This window comes from Protopterus annectens, chromosome 4.part0 (genome assembly GCF_019279795.1).
Source record: "Protopterus annectens isolate FY-2018-M chromosome 4.part0, PAN1.0, whole genome shotgun sequence".
In the NCBI taxonomy this organism is placed as follows: domain Eukaryota; kingdom Metazoa; phylum Chordata; order Ceratodontiformes; family Protopteridae; genus Protopterus; species Protopterus annectens.
The window spans coordinates 762,367,642-762,391,326 of NC_056733.1; the positions used below are offsets into that span (position 1 = coordinate 762,367,642).

General features: G+C 40.8%; 1 protein-coding gene across 5 annotated transcripts in view; it reads right to left on the bottom strand.

The window, feature by feature from the left end:
• Positions 1-14,660: 14,660 nt before the first annotated feature.
• Positions 14,661-23,685, bottom strand: part of FBRSL1 (fibrosin like 1) — a 3,021,780-nt gene continuing 3,012,755 nt past the window's right edge. For all 5 annotated transcript variants that reach the window (XM_044068722.1, XM_044068720.1, XM_044068719.1 and 2 more), the window contains one exon: positions 14,661-16,591. In XM_044068722.1, coding sequence (XP_043924657.1) covers positions 15,373-16,591 — 1,219 coding nt within the window. In that variant the 3' untranslated portion in view covers positions 14,661-15,372. The remainder of the gene's footprint in view (positions 16,592-23,685) is intronic.

Genomic DNA, 23,685 nt, shown 5'->3' on the forward strand with positions numbered 1-23,685 from the left:
ATTGATAAAAGACGTCGTATATGGTTCCAAAAAACACACAGCCACATCCAGATGTGGCATCTGACAGCAACGTCTGATCTGGCCGTCCGTGAGGCACCCTCTGCTGCATGAGAGAGTAACCTCATGGACATATTGGAAATAGACTGGAGGGTGGCCATTCTTGAAAAATAGGACTTCTGTTCCTCAGTAGAAATGGACCCTGGGACTGAGCTAGAAAGTTCCTTAACCAAGTCCCTCTGTAGCCTGCTTACGTGTGCCAGGTAGTTCAGCGTTCACAATGCGAAGGTCGCTGAAGCATACACCCACTTTCTAAACTTGTGCAAAGCTCTAGACTCCCTGTTAAGGGGATGGACAGTGGAGCTCTGCTGGGCCACTTGGGAATAGGTCACACAGTGTCAGATACCTTCCACACCCTGCAGGACACAAGGTCAATAAGGGGGTCCGTGGGGGGGCACCCAAGTAGTACATGAGCCTGACCCAAAGTCTTCCAGAAACACTGACTCCTCTGAATTAGGGCTTGTAGAAGACCAACCACCCTTTTGGTGTTGGATTTCCATGATGTCTCCAAAAGAGACATCCTCAGATGGTGATATGGGGGACCCTTCTCCTTCGAGATCGATGTCCTGTGTGATGGATTCTAAGGGGAAATACAGGTGTCTCCTTTTACATGTGTTCTTCTGAAGGACCTCTTTGGTGGGGTGTTCCAGAGAGGTATCTGAAGACTCTGGGGGTTCCAAATGGGAAGCAGACTGGAAGTCCTTTTGGGGAGGCTGTCCTGGAGGGGACAGAGCACGTCTCAGGAACAAGGGTGGCTGGGGCAGAGTCTGAAGCAGGTAGAGTCGAGGCTCTTCTAGGTGCAGAGAGAACACTTTCCACCACCTCAAATGCCGAGGGAGATCAGGACACAGAAGGCAGCCTCACTGAAGCTGTTGACAGGGCAACTCTGTGAACCCCTACCACCCCCATATCTGTAAAGGGGGAGTGAGCCGAGCTATCAAACTGCAAAGCCCTGAGAGGAAGAAAGAGCTCTGAAAATTTCGTATCTGATGTCAACCCCTTGGAGCCGATGTTGAAGCTCTGACTCAGAGAATCGCTAAGCTCCAAACAGTTGGAGCTGGGTGAGACAGGGGTCGAAGTAACCGTACCTGTTGGCTCCGATGTCTCGGCTCCAGGACGGCTCACATGCGATAACTCCAAAATCTGGGCTTCAGATGTGAGAAGGAGCAACAGGAGTGAAGGCAGGGATGTTGCATGCAGATCCAGGAGGGGACGGAGCAGGCAAGATCCCCAGCTGGATTTGTCCCTTCAGAAATTTCACCATCATACTGTCCACCTCGGCTTTGGAAAGGCTATGGGAGGATCTAGCAATATAAGCTACCGAAGCAGGGCTAGAACAGGGCCTCGGCTGCAGAAGAGGGGAATTAGGCCTCGAGGACACCGACTCCGGAGAGGAACTACAGCTCTGATGAGGACGGGAGGATTGTGACTATCTGAGCCGAAGCAGTCAGCTCAGAGGGTCTCGGAATTTTGGTGGGATGTTCACCCGAGTGGCGTGGTTGCTGGGGGATCGCTTCCTCTCTTTGTGTTTCTTGGTGGTGGGTTGAGCCCCTGAAGTGGAAGGGCTGGATGAAGAGGAGGAACTAGGGAGAAGTCCCTTCAAAATAAGTTTGTTACAGTGGTGAGTGCCCACTGATCGAAACTGGCACAGATGGAACAGGCAGAATCAAGATGAGCCACCCCCAAACAAACTACACACTCAGCAAGCACATCTGAAAGTGGGACTTTGTGCCCACAAGTGCTGCACTTTTTAAACCTGGTGGGCTTAGGATCGGCCATATTCTAGGAAAAACAACAGCAACAAAGCACAACAAACATCAAGCAGTTAACCGGCTACACAAAACTAGAATCAAAGAAATCTTTTTTTTTTTTTTTTTTTTTAAGTAAATAACATTTGGAAAAAAGACAAAGATATAACATTACATATATGTGTTTGTGTGTGTGTGTGTGCTTGCATATATATATATATATATATATATATATATATATATACATATATATACACATACACACACACACATATACACAGGTACACAATTAAACAGCTGGACGGAAAGGGTTAGGGAAGGAAGGGAAAGAATGAGACCACAAAAAGATCTCTTTCCCTGACACAGAATGGAGACAGAAAGAAAGGAGAGACAAGTCGAAAAAAGACCAACAGAAGTACTTGAATAAATTGGCAGAAAATTCACTCATTGAATGAAGAAAGCTCTGAGTAGCTCAGAGTGTCAAGAACCTGATGCTTAGAGAAACGCAGCAAATAAGATCTGGGTAGGTGAGGAGAGGAGCTCAGATGCTGCAAACTACAGCTTTGGTATGTGGCCGTGTTGGATCTGATGCTCAGATCTGAAACCCCATAGGTTTAAGAGCAAATGAAGGCAACAACATCAGATTCTTTGGTTATTATTACTAGTTCAGTCTCCTCCCTTTGCTTTGATTGGGTTCAATTTGTGTAGTTCTTTTAATACATCATTTAATTTCAGTTTCTGAACTTACCTGCATATTACTACAACAATTTATCACTCCCTTTATGGAGCCAACCTGCTCTGCATAAGATTTTTAAGTACATCTATAAAAGGTTATGTTTGAGAAGAAATTTTTAAATCTATACAGTTTTTCAATTTATATCTTTACTCCTACCACATCTTATGTATCTATAAAATGTTTTCCTGTTATGCTTAATATCTTTATATACATTTTCTTCAAAATTTGCTTTATCTGGTCTCACACTGCATTTAATTTGTTCAGCTTGCTTATTCAAGTTTTCAGAGTTAAAGTTCGACCACTTTTCCATTTATCATTTTTTGTCTTTCATCTTAATCAAGTATCTTTGCTATGGAAACAAATCCTTCCTAAACTTGTGTGCTTAGATAAAGATTTTAAACATTTTTTGATTTTTTTTTGCATTCAATTATTCTTCCAAAACTTGTCACATTCCTTCTGCCGGTTTTCCACTGAACGCATCACTCCAATCAGTTTTATATAGTGACTATTTTGTTTCCATGTACTCTGTTATTAATCTTATGTGTATTAGTTTAGATTTCAGTTTGGCAGCATTATCTAGCTGCAGTTTAATACCTAATTGTTAATCGGGTGGGCCCACTGGACGCATAGCTCCTTTTCAAGGGTGACCTGGTAGTAATGCCTGGTTAAATGCCTTGCTCAAGGTTGCACAACAGGCAAACAAGGGCTGAAGGAATCAAACTCTGTATGACAGGACTACAGCTTACAACCTTAACCTCTGCGCAGACTACCGGACTAGAACAGATCTATAACCTTTATAACTACATGACTACTGCACATCAATGGTGTTAAAACATTTCTGATCAGCAGTGCTTTTTTCTTGATCTTATGAATCTGTATTCCTTACTTTTCTCCTCTTATTCCCTTCCCATCCCCCATAGTTACAAAAAATATAAATCTCTCTCTCTGCTCTTGGTGCTTTTTGGCTTTTTTCTATCGTTACTTAAAGCCGATTTACTGTTGAGTGATTGCTTGTGTTTACTAGGCAGCCATGGACAAAGAGAAAAGTTCGAAACCAAGCTTTAAAAAAAGTTAAAAAAAATGTGGTCTCAAGACTCTGTCTAGACTTCCAGGATGCATACCTACACATAAAGATAGCAAAAGCATCCAGGGAGTTTCTACATTTCTAAGTGGGTGCCAGTCATTACCAGTTTAGAGCGTTACCATTTGGTATCACCACAGCTCCTCCTCAGGTGCTCACCAAATGCATGGCTTCAGTTGGTGCTCACGTGGCTGTTAGGGGGGGGGTAAGGGTGCTCCCGTACCTCAACAACTGGCTCATAATGGCCCCCAACTATGGAATTACTGGTAATGCAAGGCAGTATTTACTACAGTTATGTCTATCCTTGTGAATCACTGTCAACCTCAAAGTCCCAACTAGCTCTGACTCAGAAAATTCTGTTTATAGGTTGTTAGCTAGATGCACTCATTCAGAGAACAAAATTGCTTCCAGAAAGGGTTACTACAATAATCAGAAAAGTTCAGTTTTCTAGATACATGGGCACCCTCAGCCTTTGCTGTCCTCAGGGTGCTAGAACTCATGCCGGTCAATCTAGACAATTCCATTTGCTGAACTAGGTGTGAGGATTCTTCAGTGGACATTTGGGGTACAACAGGATCAGAGTTTGCAACCTATGACCAACAAGAGGAATTGTCTAAAGCATATACAAGAGTCTATTATGGTGGACAACACATCAGAATCTTTCAACAGGTACATTCTTTTTTTGCTCATCCCCAACTGCCACAGTGACCACAGATGAGTCCATTTTGGGGAGGCAGGGCACTGTCAAAACAGGATGATTCAAGACACTTGGAATCAGGTACAGGACAAAATGTACATTAGTATACTGGAGATGATAGTGGCCTTCCTACAGTTGCATGCGTTCCAGGACCAGCTCCCTCAGGGAGTGGAGTGATCGCCATACACTCTGACAACATGGCAGTGGTATGGTACATAAACAGCTTGGAACAAGATCTTAGCCCCTTCTACAGAGAAAACATGAGAGTATGGCAATGAGCCTTAAAGTTGCACTGCTTTCTCATGGCATTTAGAGGTGAGGTACTCCATGTTACAACATCTCTTTGCTTCTCCCTTAAAAAACAAATGCAGAACTTTTTTTTTATATCGGCCCTCTGGAGGGACAGGCCTCAAAAGATGCATTCACCTGTAACTGGCCCCCCAAGTCTCCTATATGCCTATCCAACCTTTCCCCTCATAACCAGATTCAAACAATAAGGCAAGGAGTGCCAAGCTAAGGTTATTCTAACAGCCCTATTCTGGTCAAGTCAGACATGGTTCCCCCCGTTGAGGCCTCATTTAAACAGAAGACCCCCAACCCTTCTGTTTCTGCAACACCAAACCTGCCTCTACCTGCCTCATTGCAACATCCACTCCCTTCATCTAATTGCATTGCTACTCTATTTTCAGAGACAGCCAGTATCCATCTTTTCTTAAATAATCTGAGATTCTATTTGGAGAGAGTTACTCTAAGAACTAACCCCAAACTTATGTCTGATGTGCCTACTCAAAAATTTCATCCAAGCTATTAACCCATTGGTATTCCTTCCTTGATAATGAGGAATACCAGTTGTACCGTTTGGATTTACGTAGACAGCTTTGCTTTAATTTACATTGTACAAAGGAGTTCAGACCTGACCAAGAAATGTTTATTTCTATTTCCCTAACAACAAAAGGTGTCCAAGTCTACTATAACTAAGTGGTTGTGTGATTGTATTTCCTACTACTATTCCTCAGAAGGAAAAATCCTGGTTGCTACACCGAGAGTGCTCTCTATCACACCTCTGGCTACTTCAGACACCTTTCTCAAGAATGTACCTTTGGAAGACATTACAGCAGATGCTACATGTTCATCCTTACATAAGTTTGCAAGACATTACAATTTGAATACATTTTCATTGGCTAGAGCCTCCTTTGGAGCCTTGCTGGGGTAAGCCTCCCAGTGATAGCTAAGGAAAATGTGCTAGTGTTACAGTGTCAATACAGGACCTGCCCAGACATGTTAATTATGTACTTACCAGAACAATCCAGCCTACCCTTCCTCGCCAAAATTATGAACAAAAGGTGTTCTTCCTGTCAAAGTGACCTGTAAGACCCCAGAGACCTGACTGCTGCTCAGGGTTCTTAAATAGTTGTCATACTGCACATGGATGTTTCTTTATTCGATCTTGAGCATCTCTGCAGGGCAAGGGATTATGGGATAGGGATGGCGCTTGAGTTCATCAGGAACATTCATTGCCAAGAAAACAGGTGCCAAAGGAACCAGTCTTAAGTGTTCAGACAGAGACCAGACAAATCTAGATTTCTGATAAGTACATAACTTACAGTTTTCCTTTCTGAGAAGCAAATGCTAAACAGCTGAAGGCCCAGATCAAGGACCTGTGGAACCCTGCTTGATAGGCTCTCTGAGCTGCAGGAGCTATCCCCCATTTCCTTAACAATGCAGGTTTGTCAGACAGCTGAATGGCCAAACAACAGTTAAGTTTAAGTTAAGTTTGGAGAGTGTATGATACCAGCATATAGGGTGGTATCCAAAGGCTTTAGCAAGATCAGGGTAACCTATATGGTTTGCAAGGTCCTAAATCAGAGTTTGGAAGTAATTGACAAGATTTAGTATGCAGAATGTACCTTTTGCAGATCCAAACTGGTATTGGTCAAGGGTCTGTACATCAACTGTGACACTGTTTATGAGCTCAGCAATGATCCACAACTGTACAGAGAGGAGTACGTTACAGGTTTGCCTTTGTGTAATGGTACCAATGCAGCTGTTGTTCATGTTACATGTCATAACATATAGAGAGACTTGAACTGAAAAGGCTTAACAGGAGATTGGCTAAATGGTGATTGACACTTACCCCCATTATCAGGTCCCATGCATAAACACCCAGTTCAAAGTTATTTTGGCAGGGGTAAGATGATTGGTAGTCTGTTGAATATCTGGCTGGGTTGGGGGTGTAAACTTTGCAATGAATTTGTCTGTGAAAATATCAGCAACAACATTTAGATCAGAGTGGGAGACTCCATTGGAAAAAAAAAGGTTTGTTACAGTGACAGGCATAATTTCCAAGTATCTTAATGTATATGGGGAAGGCCTTGTGGCTATCTTTATAGCTGTCAGTGATCTTGAGTTCAAATCTGACCTTGCAGTCCTTAATTCTTTGTTTGTGATCCTTGCTTATTAGTTTTAATTCCCTTTTATACCGAGAAGGCAGGAATCTGTTATAGGTACCCTTGAAGCTTCTTCTTTTTGTTGTAAAGCTTGTTATATAGAATTTTCACAAGGGCTTATTTCTGAATTTATAGATATTTTTACTACGGATGGGAACAGATTCTGGTGCATCCATAAGGATCATAGAAGGTTATTAGGCTAAAGGCCCCAGGGCCCTTACAAGCCTAGCCAAGTTCAACCCGTGCTCAAAAGGGTGTCTGGTTAAAGCAGACACTAAAATCAGCACCTATTGCCCCTGTCCCAAGAGGAACATAGGTGGAACCCCCAGGGTGAATTTCTGGTTACCCATCCAATCATCCAAACTGCGCTTAAATACAGCCAGTGAGGGGTTTGTTTAACATGAATAGGAAGCTTGTTCTAAAGGTGGAGCAACCTCTGTGAAACAAATCTGTCACTCCAGCAAGTTCTGTTGATGTCATTTACCAGGTTAAGGTCTTTTGAGTGAGTGACCCGTGCACCATTTGACTTGCGAATGTGCAGCACTTCTATCAAAGCTGGTTCAGAGATTGCTCTACATGCTAGGAACACATCGCCTCTGAGCAGTCTGTATGACACAAAGTGACAATGACTTCAGTCTATCCGCATAATACAGATCTTGAAGACCCTGAATTTTCTTCATAAGGTATTTTTGTGGTCTCCCCAATTGCTGCAGGTGTTTGGAAAGGTACATACCAAAGGGAGCGTTGTACTCCATTACTGCTTTGATAAGGGAAGACTACAGGGGGGTTATAACCTCTTTTTTTTCTGGAGGCAATGACCTTACTTATGAGATGAGCATTACAAAATGCCCTTCGTACCACTGTGGAGACATGGTGATCAAAGTTAAGGTTGCTGTCAACCTGTGTGCCCAGAACTTTCACCACTGAATGTGTGCTTTGGGTATTGCTATTGATGTGGTAGTCTGCAGGAACATCATCCTTGCCGAAGGGGATGATGATGCATTTTTTTGCATTAAGTTTAAGACCATGACTTTGGCTTCAGCCATTAGTCTGCGTAAGACCTTGCAGGATGTTGACATCGCTAGGGGTTTCAATGATCGCTCCCAGTTTGCAGTCATCAGCAACCTTTGTCAGCCACAGACCTTTAGTTTTAGCCTGCACTTTGGAGAATTAGATTCCAAACAGTAGGAGTCCCAGAACCAATCCCTGTGATCACCACTGGTTAGGGGTCTTCTGGAGGATGTGGACTCAGCTATTTTGACTGTATGAGTTCTATCAATGAGCCAGTTTTCAACCCACCTGACAATACAGGAGTTGATACCCAGCTGGGTGAGTTTATCAATGATGCCTGAGTGGAGGATTGTGTCAAAGGCCTTGGCTAAGTTTAGGTAGGCTATATGTGCAGATCTGCCCTTGTCTAGGGCTTTGGTGACTATCGAAGTCCATCAAGTATAACAGGCATGATCTCTCCTTGACAAAGTTAAACTGGGTGGGGTTGAGCATTTGGAGATTTCCTATATCTATGTTAAGAAGGTCCATGTGATTCGTTCCATGGCCTTGCACATAAGGCTGGTCAGGCTAATGGGTTTATAGTTCCCAGGGTCCGTGGATGCACCCCCTTTGTGCAAAGGGATGACAGTAGCCGTTTTCCAATCCACACTGGGATGAAGCCAGTTCTTAGGCTATGATTGACAAGCATGTTCAATGGTGATGCTAATTCCTCTTTTAACCTATGTACAACACAGCTAGGGATGTTGTCTTGTCCCATACAGGCTGCCTTTTTGGCCTTGGTGAGGGCATTTAAGACCTGCTCCTCGGAGATACTAGGTGGGGGACAGGTGTTTGGGATGCTTTGGGGTATATGTGGCAGGGACAGTGGAGTGAAGTTTTCACTGAACCGGTCACGGTCAGCCAGCAGGTTTGCTGTATCCACAGGTTCTATACATGTAGTACCATTAACTACGAGTTCAGCATAAATCTGGGCTTTACCTTTGACGATATGGATGTAACTAAAGAACGCCTTGTGGTTATCCTTAGTTATTCATAGTTAGCTTTGCAGGACTTCACTAAGAGTCTTATTTGCTTGTTTAAGTTGAGAAGGGAGTGTTTCCAGTTTTAAGACCATTCTTTCCTGCTCTTAGACAGCAATTTCTTTCTCCTATTATATTAGCCTGTTAATAGCAGTTGTCCACCAGGCAGGTTTGTTTTTCATTGAAGATCTTGCTTTGGTTCTATCAAGTATGGCAGAGTCAATACAATTGTACAGGTGCACATATATAGCACTGCTGTGCAACTCAGCATAGGTATCTGTTCCATCAGTGGGGGGAGGAGCTATGAAGCTATTTATGCCACCATGTAAGAGATTGTATTTGGCCATGGAGAAGTTTTTTTGTGTAGTTGTTGCTAAGAGGGATGTATTTTGTTACAGTTACTTCTACCGAGACTGATTTGTGGTCAGATCTCACCACGGATGGCCACACACTGGAGGTGGTGCAGCTGTTTCCTATGTTTTTCAGCACCAGGTCCAGGATGTTTGAGCCCCTTGCAGGTGTATCAACCAGCTGGTCCAGGCCACTGGAATTAACAACATCCAGGAAGGTTTGGGCAAGTGAGTTAGAACTCGCATAATTTATCCAGTCAATGGACGGGTAATTAAAGTCACCCAAAACCAGGGTGTTTGGTTCTATTTTGACTGATTCAAGTAGGCTGAGTGGATGTCCTGATTCATAGAGGGGGTCTTATAGCTGGCAATGACCTGAAGAGGGTGTCGTACCTACTTTGCACCTGAAGTAATTCAAGGGAATTGTGCTGTTTAACCAATCTACAGGTGTATTCATCTTTAATAATTATTGATACACCACCTCCTTTAGTTCTCATGCCTTCAATTTGTGGTCTGAATGTGTGGAAGGAAATGCAACCTGGTATACCTGGTGTGCTCTCTACAGTCTTAAACCAGGTCTCAGTGACTGCACAAATATCAGCATCTTCCAAGGTGAGGACTGCTTCCATTGAGTGCGGTTTCCGGTTTAGACTCCTAGCATTTAGCAGCATAATCTTGAGGTTGGTTTTAGAGGGTATTTTTACGTCTGGAATTTTGTTCTTGTAACATTGCCTAAAAAAGGCACTATGGAGATGGCAAGACCCTTAGCCAGTAACCAAAATCCTAGGGGGTGACAGATTAAGACCATCTCTGGCAAAGCATCGCGGTCTGTCAATCATGTCATCCCAGGCTGACATACACTGGATCCCTTTGAATGACACCAGAAACTAAGCCAACTGTTGAAGTCAATCTTTTTTTTTGTTTGTATTGAGGCACCATCCTAGGTGAAGGTAAAATGCTGCTTAAAGCAAGCGACATAACTACCTGAGACACATAATCCGAGAGCTCAGTCATGTCTCTCTTCATATAGTCTAATTGAGGTACGTCTCGAGTCATTCACACCAACATGGGCTACAACAGAGTCATAACAGTCCCTGTTGTTGACAGACTTGAGTGCGTGTGTGATGTGGCGGATCCTGGTACCTGACAGCTGACCGTGACCTTTTCCTTACCCAACCTGGTAAGAGGGACATCTGTGTATTACAACTGACTTGCCTATGACTAAGATGTTTGTTTTTGTGTTATGCCTTAGGGGCTTGACTGGTGAGACACTGGTGTGTGATATATTATATGTACTACATTCTGCAGAGGATGCACTATGTGAAGCGTGCTTGCGTTTGGGAGGTCTCGATGTTTAGGTAAGCTTCTGTAAGGACCTCCACACATGTAGGTGCATGTGTTATTGGTATGATAGGTGTAGGAGGTTAGGTATGTATGCTGACAACCTTAGTATCAGATGGACTGACTGGTGAGAGAGACAGCCTAGATTCTAGGTTCTTGATATAGATGCATCCCTCACATAATGAATTTGTGTGGACTAGAAGTGGGTTGTCAATGTACATAAGGCAACTGCTACATTGCCTCAGGATGCCCATGTTGACCAGGTTGGCTGGTGAAACTGTGGGCAACTGTCCATCCATAATGCTTGGTAAGCTGATGTGGTCAGAAAACAGGGAGATGGCAGGAAGTAACAGGTAGAGGACAGGAGAAATGGACAAAATATGAAGGGCTAGTGAGTAGGATCTGTGTTAGTACCTCAGGAGTTTCGCTAAATGCATCACTTGTTAGTTGTGAGGAATAATCACGAGTACTCACTGATGGAGCACCGGCAGAGTACTAAGGGGAAATTTGCAGACAAAAATGTTTGCGTCTAACCACCAACGGTACCCACTGCTGCGCAGCAGTGCACGATGCACAAACGCGGTGCTGAGTAGCAAACAAGCACAAAGTGATCTAAACAAATTAACCAGTAAAAAATCTCAAAAGTGAGCCCTGTTCCAGCAACCTTCAATCAGATGAGTTCTAACTGCACACTCCTGCTACTAGGGTGCAGGGGAACTCTCTCCAACAAAAGATGGTGTGGTTTAGTGCTCAAGTTATACAAACAGAACTAGATTCAGCAGGTCTGAATCTAGTCTATGCTACAACAAACAAAATGCAACAATTTCAGAAAAAAAAGTTCAAATAAGCAGTGATGGTAACAATGCAGTTCAAAAGTGCCATATACAGTGAAAATTATACTTAAGTTTTGTAGACTTAAGCAGATGGCTTGAATTTCCTTATGTAGCAAATAAGAGCAAACTGATAAATTAACCAATAAAAAAGCTAAATACTGAGCCCTGTTCCAGCAACCTTCAATCACATGAGCTCCAACTGCACACTCCTTCCACCAGGGTGCAAAGCTACCCTCTCTAAAAAGTTGGACTGGTTTAGTGCTCGAATTATACAAACAGACCTAGATTCAGCAGGTATGAATCTAGTCTATACCACAGCAAGCAAATGCAACAATTAAAAAAAACTGTTTAAATAAGCAGTTATATGGTAAAAAATGCAGTTCAAAAGTGCAATATGCAGTGAAAAATTCTACTTAAGTTTTGCAGAGGTCAGCAGATGGCTTGGACTTGCTTATGTAGCAAACGAGAGCAAACTGATTTAAACAAATTAACCAATTAACCAATAAAAAAGCTCTAAACTGAGCCCCGTTCCAGCAACCTTCAATCAGATGAGTTCTAACTGCACACTCCTGGCACTAGGGTTCAGGGGAACACTCTCCAACAAAAGATGGCCCAGTTTAGTGTTCAAGTTATACAAACAGAGCTAGATTCAGTGGGTCTGAAGCTAGTCTATGCTACAGCAAAGTGTACCATTTTCAGAGAAAAAAAACAGTTCAAATAAGCAGGCACTATAAGCCTTCAACCAGCAATTCCCAGCTCAGAAGGGCAGAAGCTACCCTCTCCTCCCACAAGAGTGTAGACCATAAATGTTCTTAATGTAAAATAATTAAGAATCTTTTAGAATAGCAGACACACTAAGCTTTCAATCAGCAATCCCAATTTAGAAGGATGTAAGCTACCTCTCCTGCCACAAGAGTGTAGACCACAATCTTTCTTAATGTAAAATAACTGGCCTGAAGCCCAAATACTTAAACCAAAAGGCTTAGAACAACAGCTAGAATTTAATCAGGTTAGTAACAAACAGTAATAAATGCAGCAGAATAAATGCAATTGAACACTTTTAAGAGCAAGCAGCAAAAGCAAAATAAGGTAGGAAGAAACACAAATACAGTAAAAGCAGCTGAATAAAGTGCATTTTTTAGATTAAGTGGAAGGGGAGGAAACAGAAGATAATTAAGGGTTGAGAAATTAAGGGGGTGGGCCTTCCCAAATGATCTCTCTATACTCAGTAGAATGAGCTGATGAGATGGGACTGAGAGAAATGTCCAAAATCAGACTTATAGTAGGGGCAGGCAACTTAAAATCTACCAAATTTAAGAACACAATAACAGGGCGGGTTAGAAAAATAAAATGCAGCCAGAGATCAGCAATATTCAGGCACAGTAGAGCAAGCAGGCCACCAAACACTTCAGCTAAACAGAGACATTTCTAACTAAAAGAGCAATGCTGTTTCTCAGCTCCTCTCACTAATTAACTATGTTATTCACTGTTTGCAAAGGATTCAGAGGAGTATGCAATATCATTAATTACAGAGACAGAGTAATGGATCATGTACAGTTGTCAAGACTGATAAAAAGTCACTGCTGAAGTGACATCCTGACCCCATGTACAAAAATGGGGAAAAAAGTTGTGGCTAGATGGATGGAAGAAGGTCGATAAATATAAGAGGAGGTTTGTTTCACAGTAATCACATAATACTTTTTTGTTTCAGTGTGTTTTAAGGGTAAAAGTTACTGCTAGATAGTCAGACTTTATAATGGATATAATGACATTAACTGTAAAGAACTGCAGGGATTTATAGAGCAGCTCATATTTGTGATCATCATGGGGAACGGTTTTGATGATGTTTTCATATTTCAAGTACTGATCAATCAATACCTAATGGTACAACTGTAGTATTTCAAGTAGGCTGCACTTGCTAAATATATGGAAGTTAGAATAACACAAGATAGTGTTACTGAAGACAGCATGATTTTTGTTTTACTTGCATTAAGCAACAGCCCTGACTTCTCTAGCCATGACTGAATAGCTCTGAACAAGAGTTGCAATTGTGACAGATCTTCCAGAAGACAGGCGAGTAGAATCACTGCCATTTTGTTTGACTTTAAAGGGGCGTGCTACTAATGAATAAAGTAAATAGAAGAGGACCAAGCACAAAAGCTTATCATAATCCAACCTGGATTATTTAAGAGACAGAGAGACTTGGCTTTTCAGCCTTCACTCCACTGTTTAGGTTGCTAGTGATCCAGTTGACTGAAAGATGTGGGCTGGCACAGCTGTACAGACAACAGAGGAAGATGTCATGGCTAATTATGTCTAAAGCTATGGATATGTCGAGAAAAAAATATCTTACTTTCCCAACTTTCTCAAAAATGTACCTTTGGAAAATATTACAAATGTGACATCAGGTCTGATATACTTCATATAGTCAAGTAGTGCAGTCTCTGTAACAAAACCTGATCAGAAGCAGTGATGACAGGGTGCCATAAAATAATTAGACGTGGACAATCAAATGACTAACAAAGCTTAAAGCTCAAAAATATCAAGTGTGGCAGGAGCTGTATGTAGTGCTTATGGAGTATAGGTATTAGGGATAGTAATGGGATGAAACTGTGACAGATCAGTAACTGGACCTTTTTTGTGAAGAGGTATGGTTTGTTGATGGGATAATTAATGACGGAGTACGTTGGAGTTTCAGGTAACAACCAATCAGAATTTTAGCAATGGCATGTCATGGCTCACAGTGTTTGCGCAGTCTGGAGCTCTGTTGGTGGGAACGACAGAGAAGACCACACTTAGGAGATGACTGTCAAATCCTTCAAACCTAGGATGGGATAAAGACTAGTACTGGGGTGGATGGCAAACCTCACCTCTGCATTTATTCTGTCAAATGAAAGCACTCTTTAATCCTTTCTAAAACTAAAGACCATTTTTTACTTGCTAGAGGAGTTAAGTGTCCACTGCACATACTTTCCTGTGATCAACTGGGCTACAAAGGCAAGCATAAACTGCAACATGCATATACAATTTGGAATAGCCAGCTAAATCAGCACATTTGTGGAGGTGGAAGGAAACTGGAAAACACAGGAACAATTCAGTCAGATATGGGAAGATTGTGCAAACTCCATAAAGACAATAACAGGTGGTTAGGCCTGGTACTACCCTCCTTAGAGTCATTATAAGCAAAGTTAACACTCTTGATGTGACCTCACTGTAGTACAGCAACCTTTCTGGACACTAGAAAAGAAAGACAGAGGCCTGAATTGAATTCTCTCCTAAAAAAAGTATACAGATAACAGCCACAACCTACATCCCAGTAATGCCACAGACCATCATAAAGTCTACTTAATGTAAAGAATTTAATATTGGTTTACATTTATGAATATTAACAGAATATTTACAATTGTTTTCCATACTTTTTACAGGAAACTGGAAGGAACATTTTTTTTTTCAAATAGTCTGCATATCATCATAAGGCAGAAAAAAACATCAATGTAGGCTTTGTACACAAGTATTATACACCTGCAAGCTTCGGTTCTCAAGTACCAGGTAAAGTTAAGTATGAATTTGGCCTCAGAATTAAAACCTCACAGTGAACTGCAACAAAAGTATTTCTTTAAATAATACTTTTAACAAACCCTGGATAATACCTGAAAGAGCTGAGGCCACTTGATTTCTGCTAAAAACAGAAAAACAATCAGAAACAAAAAAGACAAGCAAATAAAAGCAAAAAAAAAAAAAATGCAGTTAAAAAATTACAAATTTTAAAAAATTTAATTTTATCCTCAGAAAATGAAATGTACAAACTTCATATTTTTAATAACCATTCTTACACAGAAACCTAGTTTTCTAATTGATAATTATATATTAAATTCCAATTACAAGTTATTTTCTGGTAAAGAAAGTTGGTAATTCTTGTGATTTCCCCTTCCCTACACTGAACCCACATAGCTGTGCTTCAGTATTTCAAATATCTAGTCACTTGAATTTTAAGCAGTGCATACTTTGCAAAAGACTTGTATTGTAGTAGTTCTAAAATTCTGTAGCAAGACCTATCGTGCCTCCACTTCTTTGGGATTCCTAGAGGGCGAATAGTCCCTAGACTCAGAGTTTGTGAGTGGAGTAGTCCTACGTGGGGAGACTGGTCTAGTGCTGCTTGCTGGTACCAAAGGTGGAGGGGCACTTAGAGCTGCAGTGGGTGGGGTCCTGTTTAAAATCCCATTATGCACTGCATTGGGAGAGTTCAATCTTGCATAATGCATTCCACTTAAAGGAGACATAAAAGGAGGCACATGTGTCAAATGACTGTCAATGGTAGCTGAATGCAGATGCTGCATCCTGGCACGATCGAACTCTTCTCGCAGATGTAAGCGCTCCCGTTCTAATAACTGGGGCATCCGCTCATGCTCACGTCGGGCATCAAGGATGGCTTCGTGACTGTAGTCATGGGGCTCCCTGTCTCTATAAGCCCTTTCAGGATCATAAAACCCTGCTGTGGTAGGGAATCTACCCATGGGATCTGCTCGTAACTGGAAGTCCATTCTACGATGAAGGTCTAAGCTTCGATATGGATCCCTTAAAGTATCTCTCACTGGGTCCCATGCAAATCCAGGATGGGGTAATCTTTCTCTTCCTACTAAAGGACTAATATTCATCAAAGGTCCAACCATTCTGGCATGCTCTAAATTCAGGTGGCCAACAGTGGCTGGTGAAAAGGGCATGCCAGTTACAGAGGAAGGTACAGAATGCCCATGTAAAGTTGCAGCTGTGGAATGGTCAGCACTCCTGCTATGCTGTGAAGATTCAGAGGCCACTAACACAACATCACTGTCTTCCTTGCACTCTTCTTTTACTTTGACATCATTCTTTATTTTCTGGTGGTCCCTAAGCAGTTCTGGTTTTCTCTCAGTTTCTTTGCTTTCTATATTGCTGAGCTTCATGCTTCCAGTCAGTACAGGTTTGCTGTATGGAGAAGTGCATCGGATGACTGGTTTTATGTTGTCTTCTGAAGCTTTTCTTTCATGGCTTAGAAGGTCCTTTACAGGGGAGCGACTCTGCTTGACTTTAAGTTCCACAGGTGTGGATGCCTTCAGACGCTCAGAGTGCTCTCGTTCCAGTTCTTTGGATCTTTCACGATCACTGGCAGCGATCTGCCTCACAGGTTCAATAGAATTTTGGCTGCTGCTGCGGATCAGATTGCTAATCTGATGAGTTACTGGAGCAGAAGCTGGTGAAGATCTGTTGGAATGTCTATTTTTATCCATGATATCTCTATAAAAAAAAAAAAAAAAATTACTTTTCAATGTAGTATTAAATATAATCAGCTTTTTTTCTTATTTCATAATCACATAATTACTTTAGTTCAGCTCCTGACCTACCATAACCCAAATATCATGGTTATGCTGCTCCTCCAGCTGTCAGTATACAATTTAAGTGGCTGTATCCACACAAAAACAGAAAAACTATAATCTCTCATCTTTATAGAAGCAGTACTTAATTCTAGGTAAATTTAATGATCTGTCCTCTGATGCAAGGTCCCATCACAGTATATAAATATACACCTTGTGTACCCTATGTGACTGAAAATACTGTGCCATTAAATTTGCTAGGTAGCAATGATTACCAACAACATGCAGTAGTAACTGAAACAAAGTCTACTTGTACATTAATGCATAACCCGCCTCCACAGGGTCACTATAAAAATGAGCTACACCTGGTCATTAAACACTTCCTCTGTTATACATACTTGTTCTACTTCTAGCAATGCAGCTAACAATTCATTCGACTATAAAATGGTTAACATTCATGCTGCTAGACTTAATTAAACATTTACACAGGTGTGCGTGTAAAAACTGAAATTTCTGTCTATAAAACTGATAAATAGCACAAAGATGTTAAAAAAGACCATAATTCTTTTTTTGTTTCTGAATCTTATGATGCATTTCATTTTTACCAGCTCACGGCACAAATTCAAATCATGTATTCATTTTCAGATTCAAGCTTTATCCTAGTTGTGGCCTTGGAACAATTCCAGTAATTTGCCACAAATTTTTATGTTATCTAGATTTCACCCAAAGCATTAAGTACTGAAAAGACACTAGACAAACAAACACTTACTACAGTTTGAACAATGTGCTTTCAGAAGTATATACATCTCACCTTTCTCCAAGCATAACTCCCTAAAAGTCACAAAGTTTGTCTACATATTTTACATATGTCTATCCAATTAACAGTAATACAACTGGAGCTCATGCTGATGACTCAAGCTGCCAGGAGTCTGTTTCCAAACATATATGGAAACCTTCCATTATGAAAGAATAAAGACTAATATGCATATTTATGTAAAATAATAGTGTAACATTAGCTCATGAATGCAGACAGCTTTTCCTCCCCCATTCGCCATTTGGCTTGTTTTATGTCCAGGGTTCCAATGAGAAAGTACACAATGCTTACTTACAGCAACTTTTTTCCACAGTCCTGCAAACAATCTAAAAAGATCATGCTAAAAGTAGCCATTGACCTTGCAAGGTTACTTATTTTTTCTCTAATTGTAGCAAGGCCTAAGCCTGTAGATATATAGTGCGCCCTTCAAGTAGCAGTACCCTGAGAGGGGTACCACAGACCTGATGAAGCAAATGTTCAACTTATTCCAAAATACTGACCCATTTCAGCACGGTGCTAACTCCCTTTACAAAGTGCAAAATCCCAGACAGAATGTTCATCAGTCTGCTCTGCTTGCCATTTTCTATCTACACCCAGCACTGAAACTGACTGCAATTACATTTTTTACTTGATATTACACTGTTCTACCCTTTGAAATAAATCTGATTTGCACTAGAATTGTCCACCTAACAACTTTCACTTTCTTAGCATTTTTCTTCTCATTTTTATGTACACTCTTGTCACAAAGAACCAAAATGCAGCATGAAATTCAACATCAACGTGTCTTCTCTTGTTAAACTTTTAAAATAAAAAAAGCTACGTGCATGTGTGTAAACAGCAACGTGGCAGCATAACTAACACAATAAAACCCAAACACTATTTAAAACCCGGAAATGCTGAGCTCAAAAACAGAAACATTTTAACTAGTTACCACGGGTATAAACAACATCCCTTGTACAAAGCAACACTAACTACACCCTCTTCATTCCTACACAGACCACAGACAACCTCAATGCATTCTCCTTGAAACCTGTTCCAGCTAACACTATTAGAAAACTATTGTCCAAACATAAACCTTCCTCTCTCGCTGTAGACCATCTCCCAAACACATTCCTCAAGCTAGCTTCTGATGTCAACATGTTCCCAATCTCTATTCTAATCAATAGGTCCATCAAAGATTAATACATCCCTAAACAATGGAAAATCTCACACATAATCCCTCTATATAAAGGTGGCTCCTCAAGAGAACTCAATAATTAGACAGACAGCTATACTCTACCCCTGTGCAAAAATCCTGGAAAAATGCATACATATTCCGTTACTCCAATACATAGACAATCACCTCCTATCACCACAGTATGGCTTTAGGCCAAAGCACAGCACCACTACTGCACTTGTCAGTTCCACTAATTTTATTAACCACTTCAGAAACTCCGGCTTCCAAGTATCCTCCATCTTCTTAGACATGTCAAAAGCCTTTGATACAGTCTCCCATCAGAAACTCCTCAATGAGCTAGGTTCATAGGTTAGTACTAGGCTAACTGCCCTTGCGAGCCATTTTAAGCCTAGCCAATTATCCCTTGTGAGATTCAAACCCTGCACCTTGTGTTTGTAAGGCAAACACCTTAACCATTAGGCCACCCTCCCAACCCTAAACCTATGCTAGTCCACACTGTCTTGGTTTCATAGCTATTTATCTGATCGTCAAACAAGCAGTAAAATGGGAAAATTAACTATTTTCTCTCTTACGATCTCCCATGGCATACCTCAAGGATCTATACGTGGACCACTACTCTTCTCTATCTTTATAAACTCTCCTATGCTATTCAAAATGCTACCATCATGGAATATGCAGACAACTCCACCCTTATATGATCAGCTCCCTTCCTACCTGAACTACAACAAATAACCCAACATGCCTTTAATGACATCAAAACTACCTTACTCTCAAGCTCATTCTTAATCCCAACAAAATAAAACTTATGCTATTTACCAGTAACAAACTACCTGAACACCCATCCCATTTCACCATTTATTCTAACAATAAAACCATCATTGAACCTTTGGCCCACACCAAACTCCTGGGGGTGATTACAGATAACCACCGCAGATTCGACAAGCACCTAGCCACCACCATCAAGCTAGGCTCCCTCTATAGAATTAAACCCTACCTGACCGACTCCACTAGAGAGGTCATAGCCTGAACTCACCTTGTTTCTACTCTACTCTATGCATCCTTGCTTTTCACAAGCCTTAAAAAAAAACAACTTAAATAAATTAGAATTCTGTTACAATAAAATTGCAAAATTTGCATCTAATCTCCCATTCAGATCACACCACTGCATTACCCTACTCAACTTAAAATCACTTGAACTTCCAAACCTACTTACCTTTAACCAACTAACTCTCACTTACTCCATCCTCCACCATCCTACAAACTGCTCTGCACTTAAAAACCTGGTACAATCCTATTCCTGCCCACAAGCACCAAGGTCCTCTAATAAGAATCGACTAAAAGTAACCAAATCCAGTAATAACTTTGGAGATTCCCCTCTACTCTCACCAAATATCTATACTGTGGAATTCCTTACCACAAGCAATTCTGACTACTACAGACTCAAACTTCAAACACCTACTAAAGGAACACCTCAACAATAACTGTCTCTGCTCTTGTACCAAACCAGGCTAAATTTGTCACCGCAACCAAATACAAGTCTCCTATACTTTCAAATCTACTCTCTGACCACTTCTTAACACTACTTCACTCGTGAAACCTGCTCCTTGCTAACTCCGGTTACATCTTATACTTTCAAACTCACAAAACATACACTCTCAAACATACATACCAGTCATCATGTACCCTTTCATGTAATATTCTCATTTTTCCCTTATAATGACTGCTTAAATGTTTTATTACATAACACAATGTTATCTTAAAATTGTGCCAAATGATTCATACTATTGTTAACATTACCTCTCGTTATATTTTTGTAAACTTTTGTTAATTGGAGCTTTTTCTCACCAGGCCTCTGATGAAAATGGGCCTTTTGACCCAACTGGACACTCCGGTAAACAAATGCAAATAAATAAATAAATAAAACAGTGTGATGCAGAACATTTTAAAAACATAAAATGGAACTTTCTCACAGGTCAGTGAACATGACCACAGGGAAGCAAATAACGAACACCCAGGTGTGTTCTGCAGCATTGGGCCTCTACACCACTGAAAGGGCATTATTTCCACAATAACACACACCCTGGAGGGCAATAATGAGCTTAGAGAATGGACCATCTGCAAAATAATTTTGTATTTGTTTTGATTTTTGCTTTTTATATATTTTGTAATATTATATAAATCTTTTTATATTTTTTGACGTAAAATAGTTCCTCTGCCTAATAAATCAAACTTGCTTTATTCTATGTACTTTTGCTGCAGGAAGTACTTTACATCAGAAATATAAGATATGCAAGTATTTTATTTCTAGAGAGACACACACACACATACACACATGCAAACATGTAGACTGACACGCATCCACATATGTCTACATCACACCACACACACTGATGTAAACCATGCCTTTCAACCTCAACATAAGAAAAGTGATGTAAGCTCAGTGGTAGAGCACATGCTTTACATGTATGAGGCCCAGGGTTCAATCCCCAGCGTGTCCATAACAATTCAGGGATGACCTTTGCCTGGCCTATAAGGCATTCAGAAAATCCAGCCCTGATGAAGCTGCTACACATCCACAAGTCTAGGGTTACCCGATTTAGGGATCTAAACTTAAGTCAGTGACTCAAACAAAACATGTTGGAGAGACCAGTTTCCTATTCATGTTAAGCAGAGCCCTTCTCTGGCTGTCTTCAAATGCAGTTTGGATCAATGGATGGGGAATTGCAAATTCACACCCAGGGTAGCGCCGTTATCCCTTATGGACAGGGACACTAGAGGCATAGGGACATATCCATGCCGTCCTCTTGCCCCTAGGGTCCATATACTGGGTAAAATCAGGTTACATTGTCTAGGCTTGTAAGGGCTCTTAAGGCATTAGCCAAGTAATCTCTTATGAACTGATGAGACATCTGGACAAAGCCAATAATAATAATGGGGGGGGGGGGGCAAAGGCCAAAAATAAGGACAGATTTTACATGCTACTGTTATAAACTTAGGAAGTTGTTAGAACAGATTTTGTGTTAAGAGTGCATTTTCTGAAGGATATAAAGTCTAAAATTCAAAAGTCTGTCATTATAGTCATTATGTAGTGACCTTGGTTCTCAATGACTTGCTAGAAAACCACAAATGTATGAGAGGTAGACCTAAGATACAAGGTAAAAATCTGCACAGTTGACGGGCATGATGTAAACACATATACATGCACACACACTTCATGTATCTTTCAATTTCTGCTTCTGTAGAAATAAATGAAACACACAGAAAATACAGGCATTGCAACTCTTCACACCCCACCCCACCCCCTTTACTGTTCATGGTTTTGCTTTCACTGAGGAATAAAGTTAGTCAAAAATGCGTATCATTAAGAGTTTCATAGCTCATAAATTTTTAACAGCTCAATGCTGATAGACTGCCTTTTGCAGTCAGTATTCTCACCTAGCTCTCATCTTCTCACTCAAGCTAGAACATATGCACACACAAATATACAAACATACGATTTTCTCTTTTTTTCTTTTCTTTAATTTTGCACGTTGTAAGCGAGCGTAAAAAAATGGCGGCCATTTGCTCAACAGTCCAAGCCTCATGACAGCTTAATATGCTCTAAGGGAACATAACACAGAATGGAAAGTAGCCTGAAGGCAGTATTTCACCAGCTTAACTCTTCTTCCAGTGCACCCTCACTTGAGACTTTTACAGCACAAAACAGATGTCAGTTCCAGGTGTGGCATATTTTTAACTGTATGCTTAAAACTACTGTCTGTACCTTTTGCCACAATTCTCACATCAGCACCTCCACTATAGCTGGTCCAAACACTGTAAGAGTGGTTTGACATGCTTTCCAAGCAATGGCAGCTACAAAGATCAGCACTTATACAAGACTGTAGGTCATTCTTAGTATAACAAGAATGAACCAAGTGGGAACATTAAGACACTATTGAATAAGCTTAATCAAGAATCATAATGTTCTGTGTTTTAATAACTACAACTGGCTTTAATGGGTTTTGCATGCAGAACCTAAAAAGTGCATTCAGCATTTTTAAGGAAAACATCAAATGGTTAAATGGCTTATCTTTTGATTCTACCATTTTATTAATTTTAACTAAATCTGTGCTTTGTAACTCCCTTATAATTTTCTAAAACACACTAGGCACCGCAGAGTGTTTCTTTTAATTTGTTAAAACTGGATAAACCCATGAAGCACAAGTCCCTTTTTAGGAGTAACCTGGGCGTACTAGTCACACAGTGTACAATTGGAAAATGAGGGAATCAAACCTCTGGACTACACGATGAAGCTTGTCAGCAGCTCACAGCCTTAATCCTCTGCACTATACTGCCACACAAGTTCAACTAAATTGCGCAAGGTTATAATGACATACAACTGAAAGAAATCTCCCACTGCTGTGCAAAAGAAATGCAATCATGTATTTCTAATATCTAATCTGTAGTCAACACAATTCTGGATGCAAACAGCTTACTTTCTGAAATAAGCAAAGAGTACTGGGATTCCTTAATTCTCACAGCTGGAGATCCAACTATTTAAACAGCAGAATAATAACAATCATGCATCAATCTAGACAGTGAACTATGCAAGATGCCCATCTTGCACATCTTAGGGTAATAGGTGTGCAAATGTACCCCTGTGTGTGTATCTGTGCATATGTGTGTGTCCGGGAAGGGAAGATGGAGGTAAAATTAGCTCCAAGGATCTAGCCACATATTACTCCAAACTTATGTACTATAGAAGAAGTTAACCTGGAAGCGCGATGCACCGAAGGACTGTCCAGGGCTGTCCACACCCTAATCTTTCAGAATGAAGTATGCAGTGACATCATTTCGCAGCTGCATATGATTTGTCATCAATTAATACTCACAAGAAGTGATGTAAAGAAGAACGGATAACCAATTTTCAGGGGTGATGATGCATTAGTGTTCAGTGACAGAGGCACAGCAAAATGATAGGCATAGTTTTTATTCAAACTAAAGGGGTGGCGAAAGCCACATAACTATGGGCTAGGCTTATAAATGC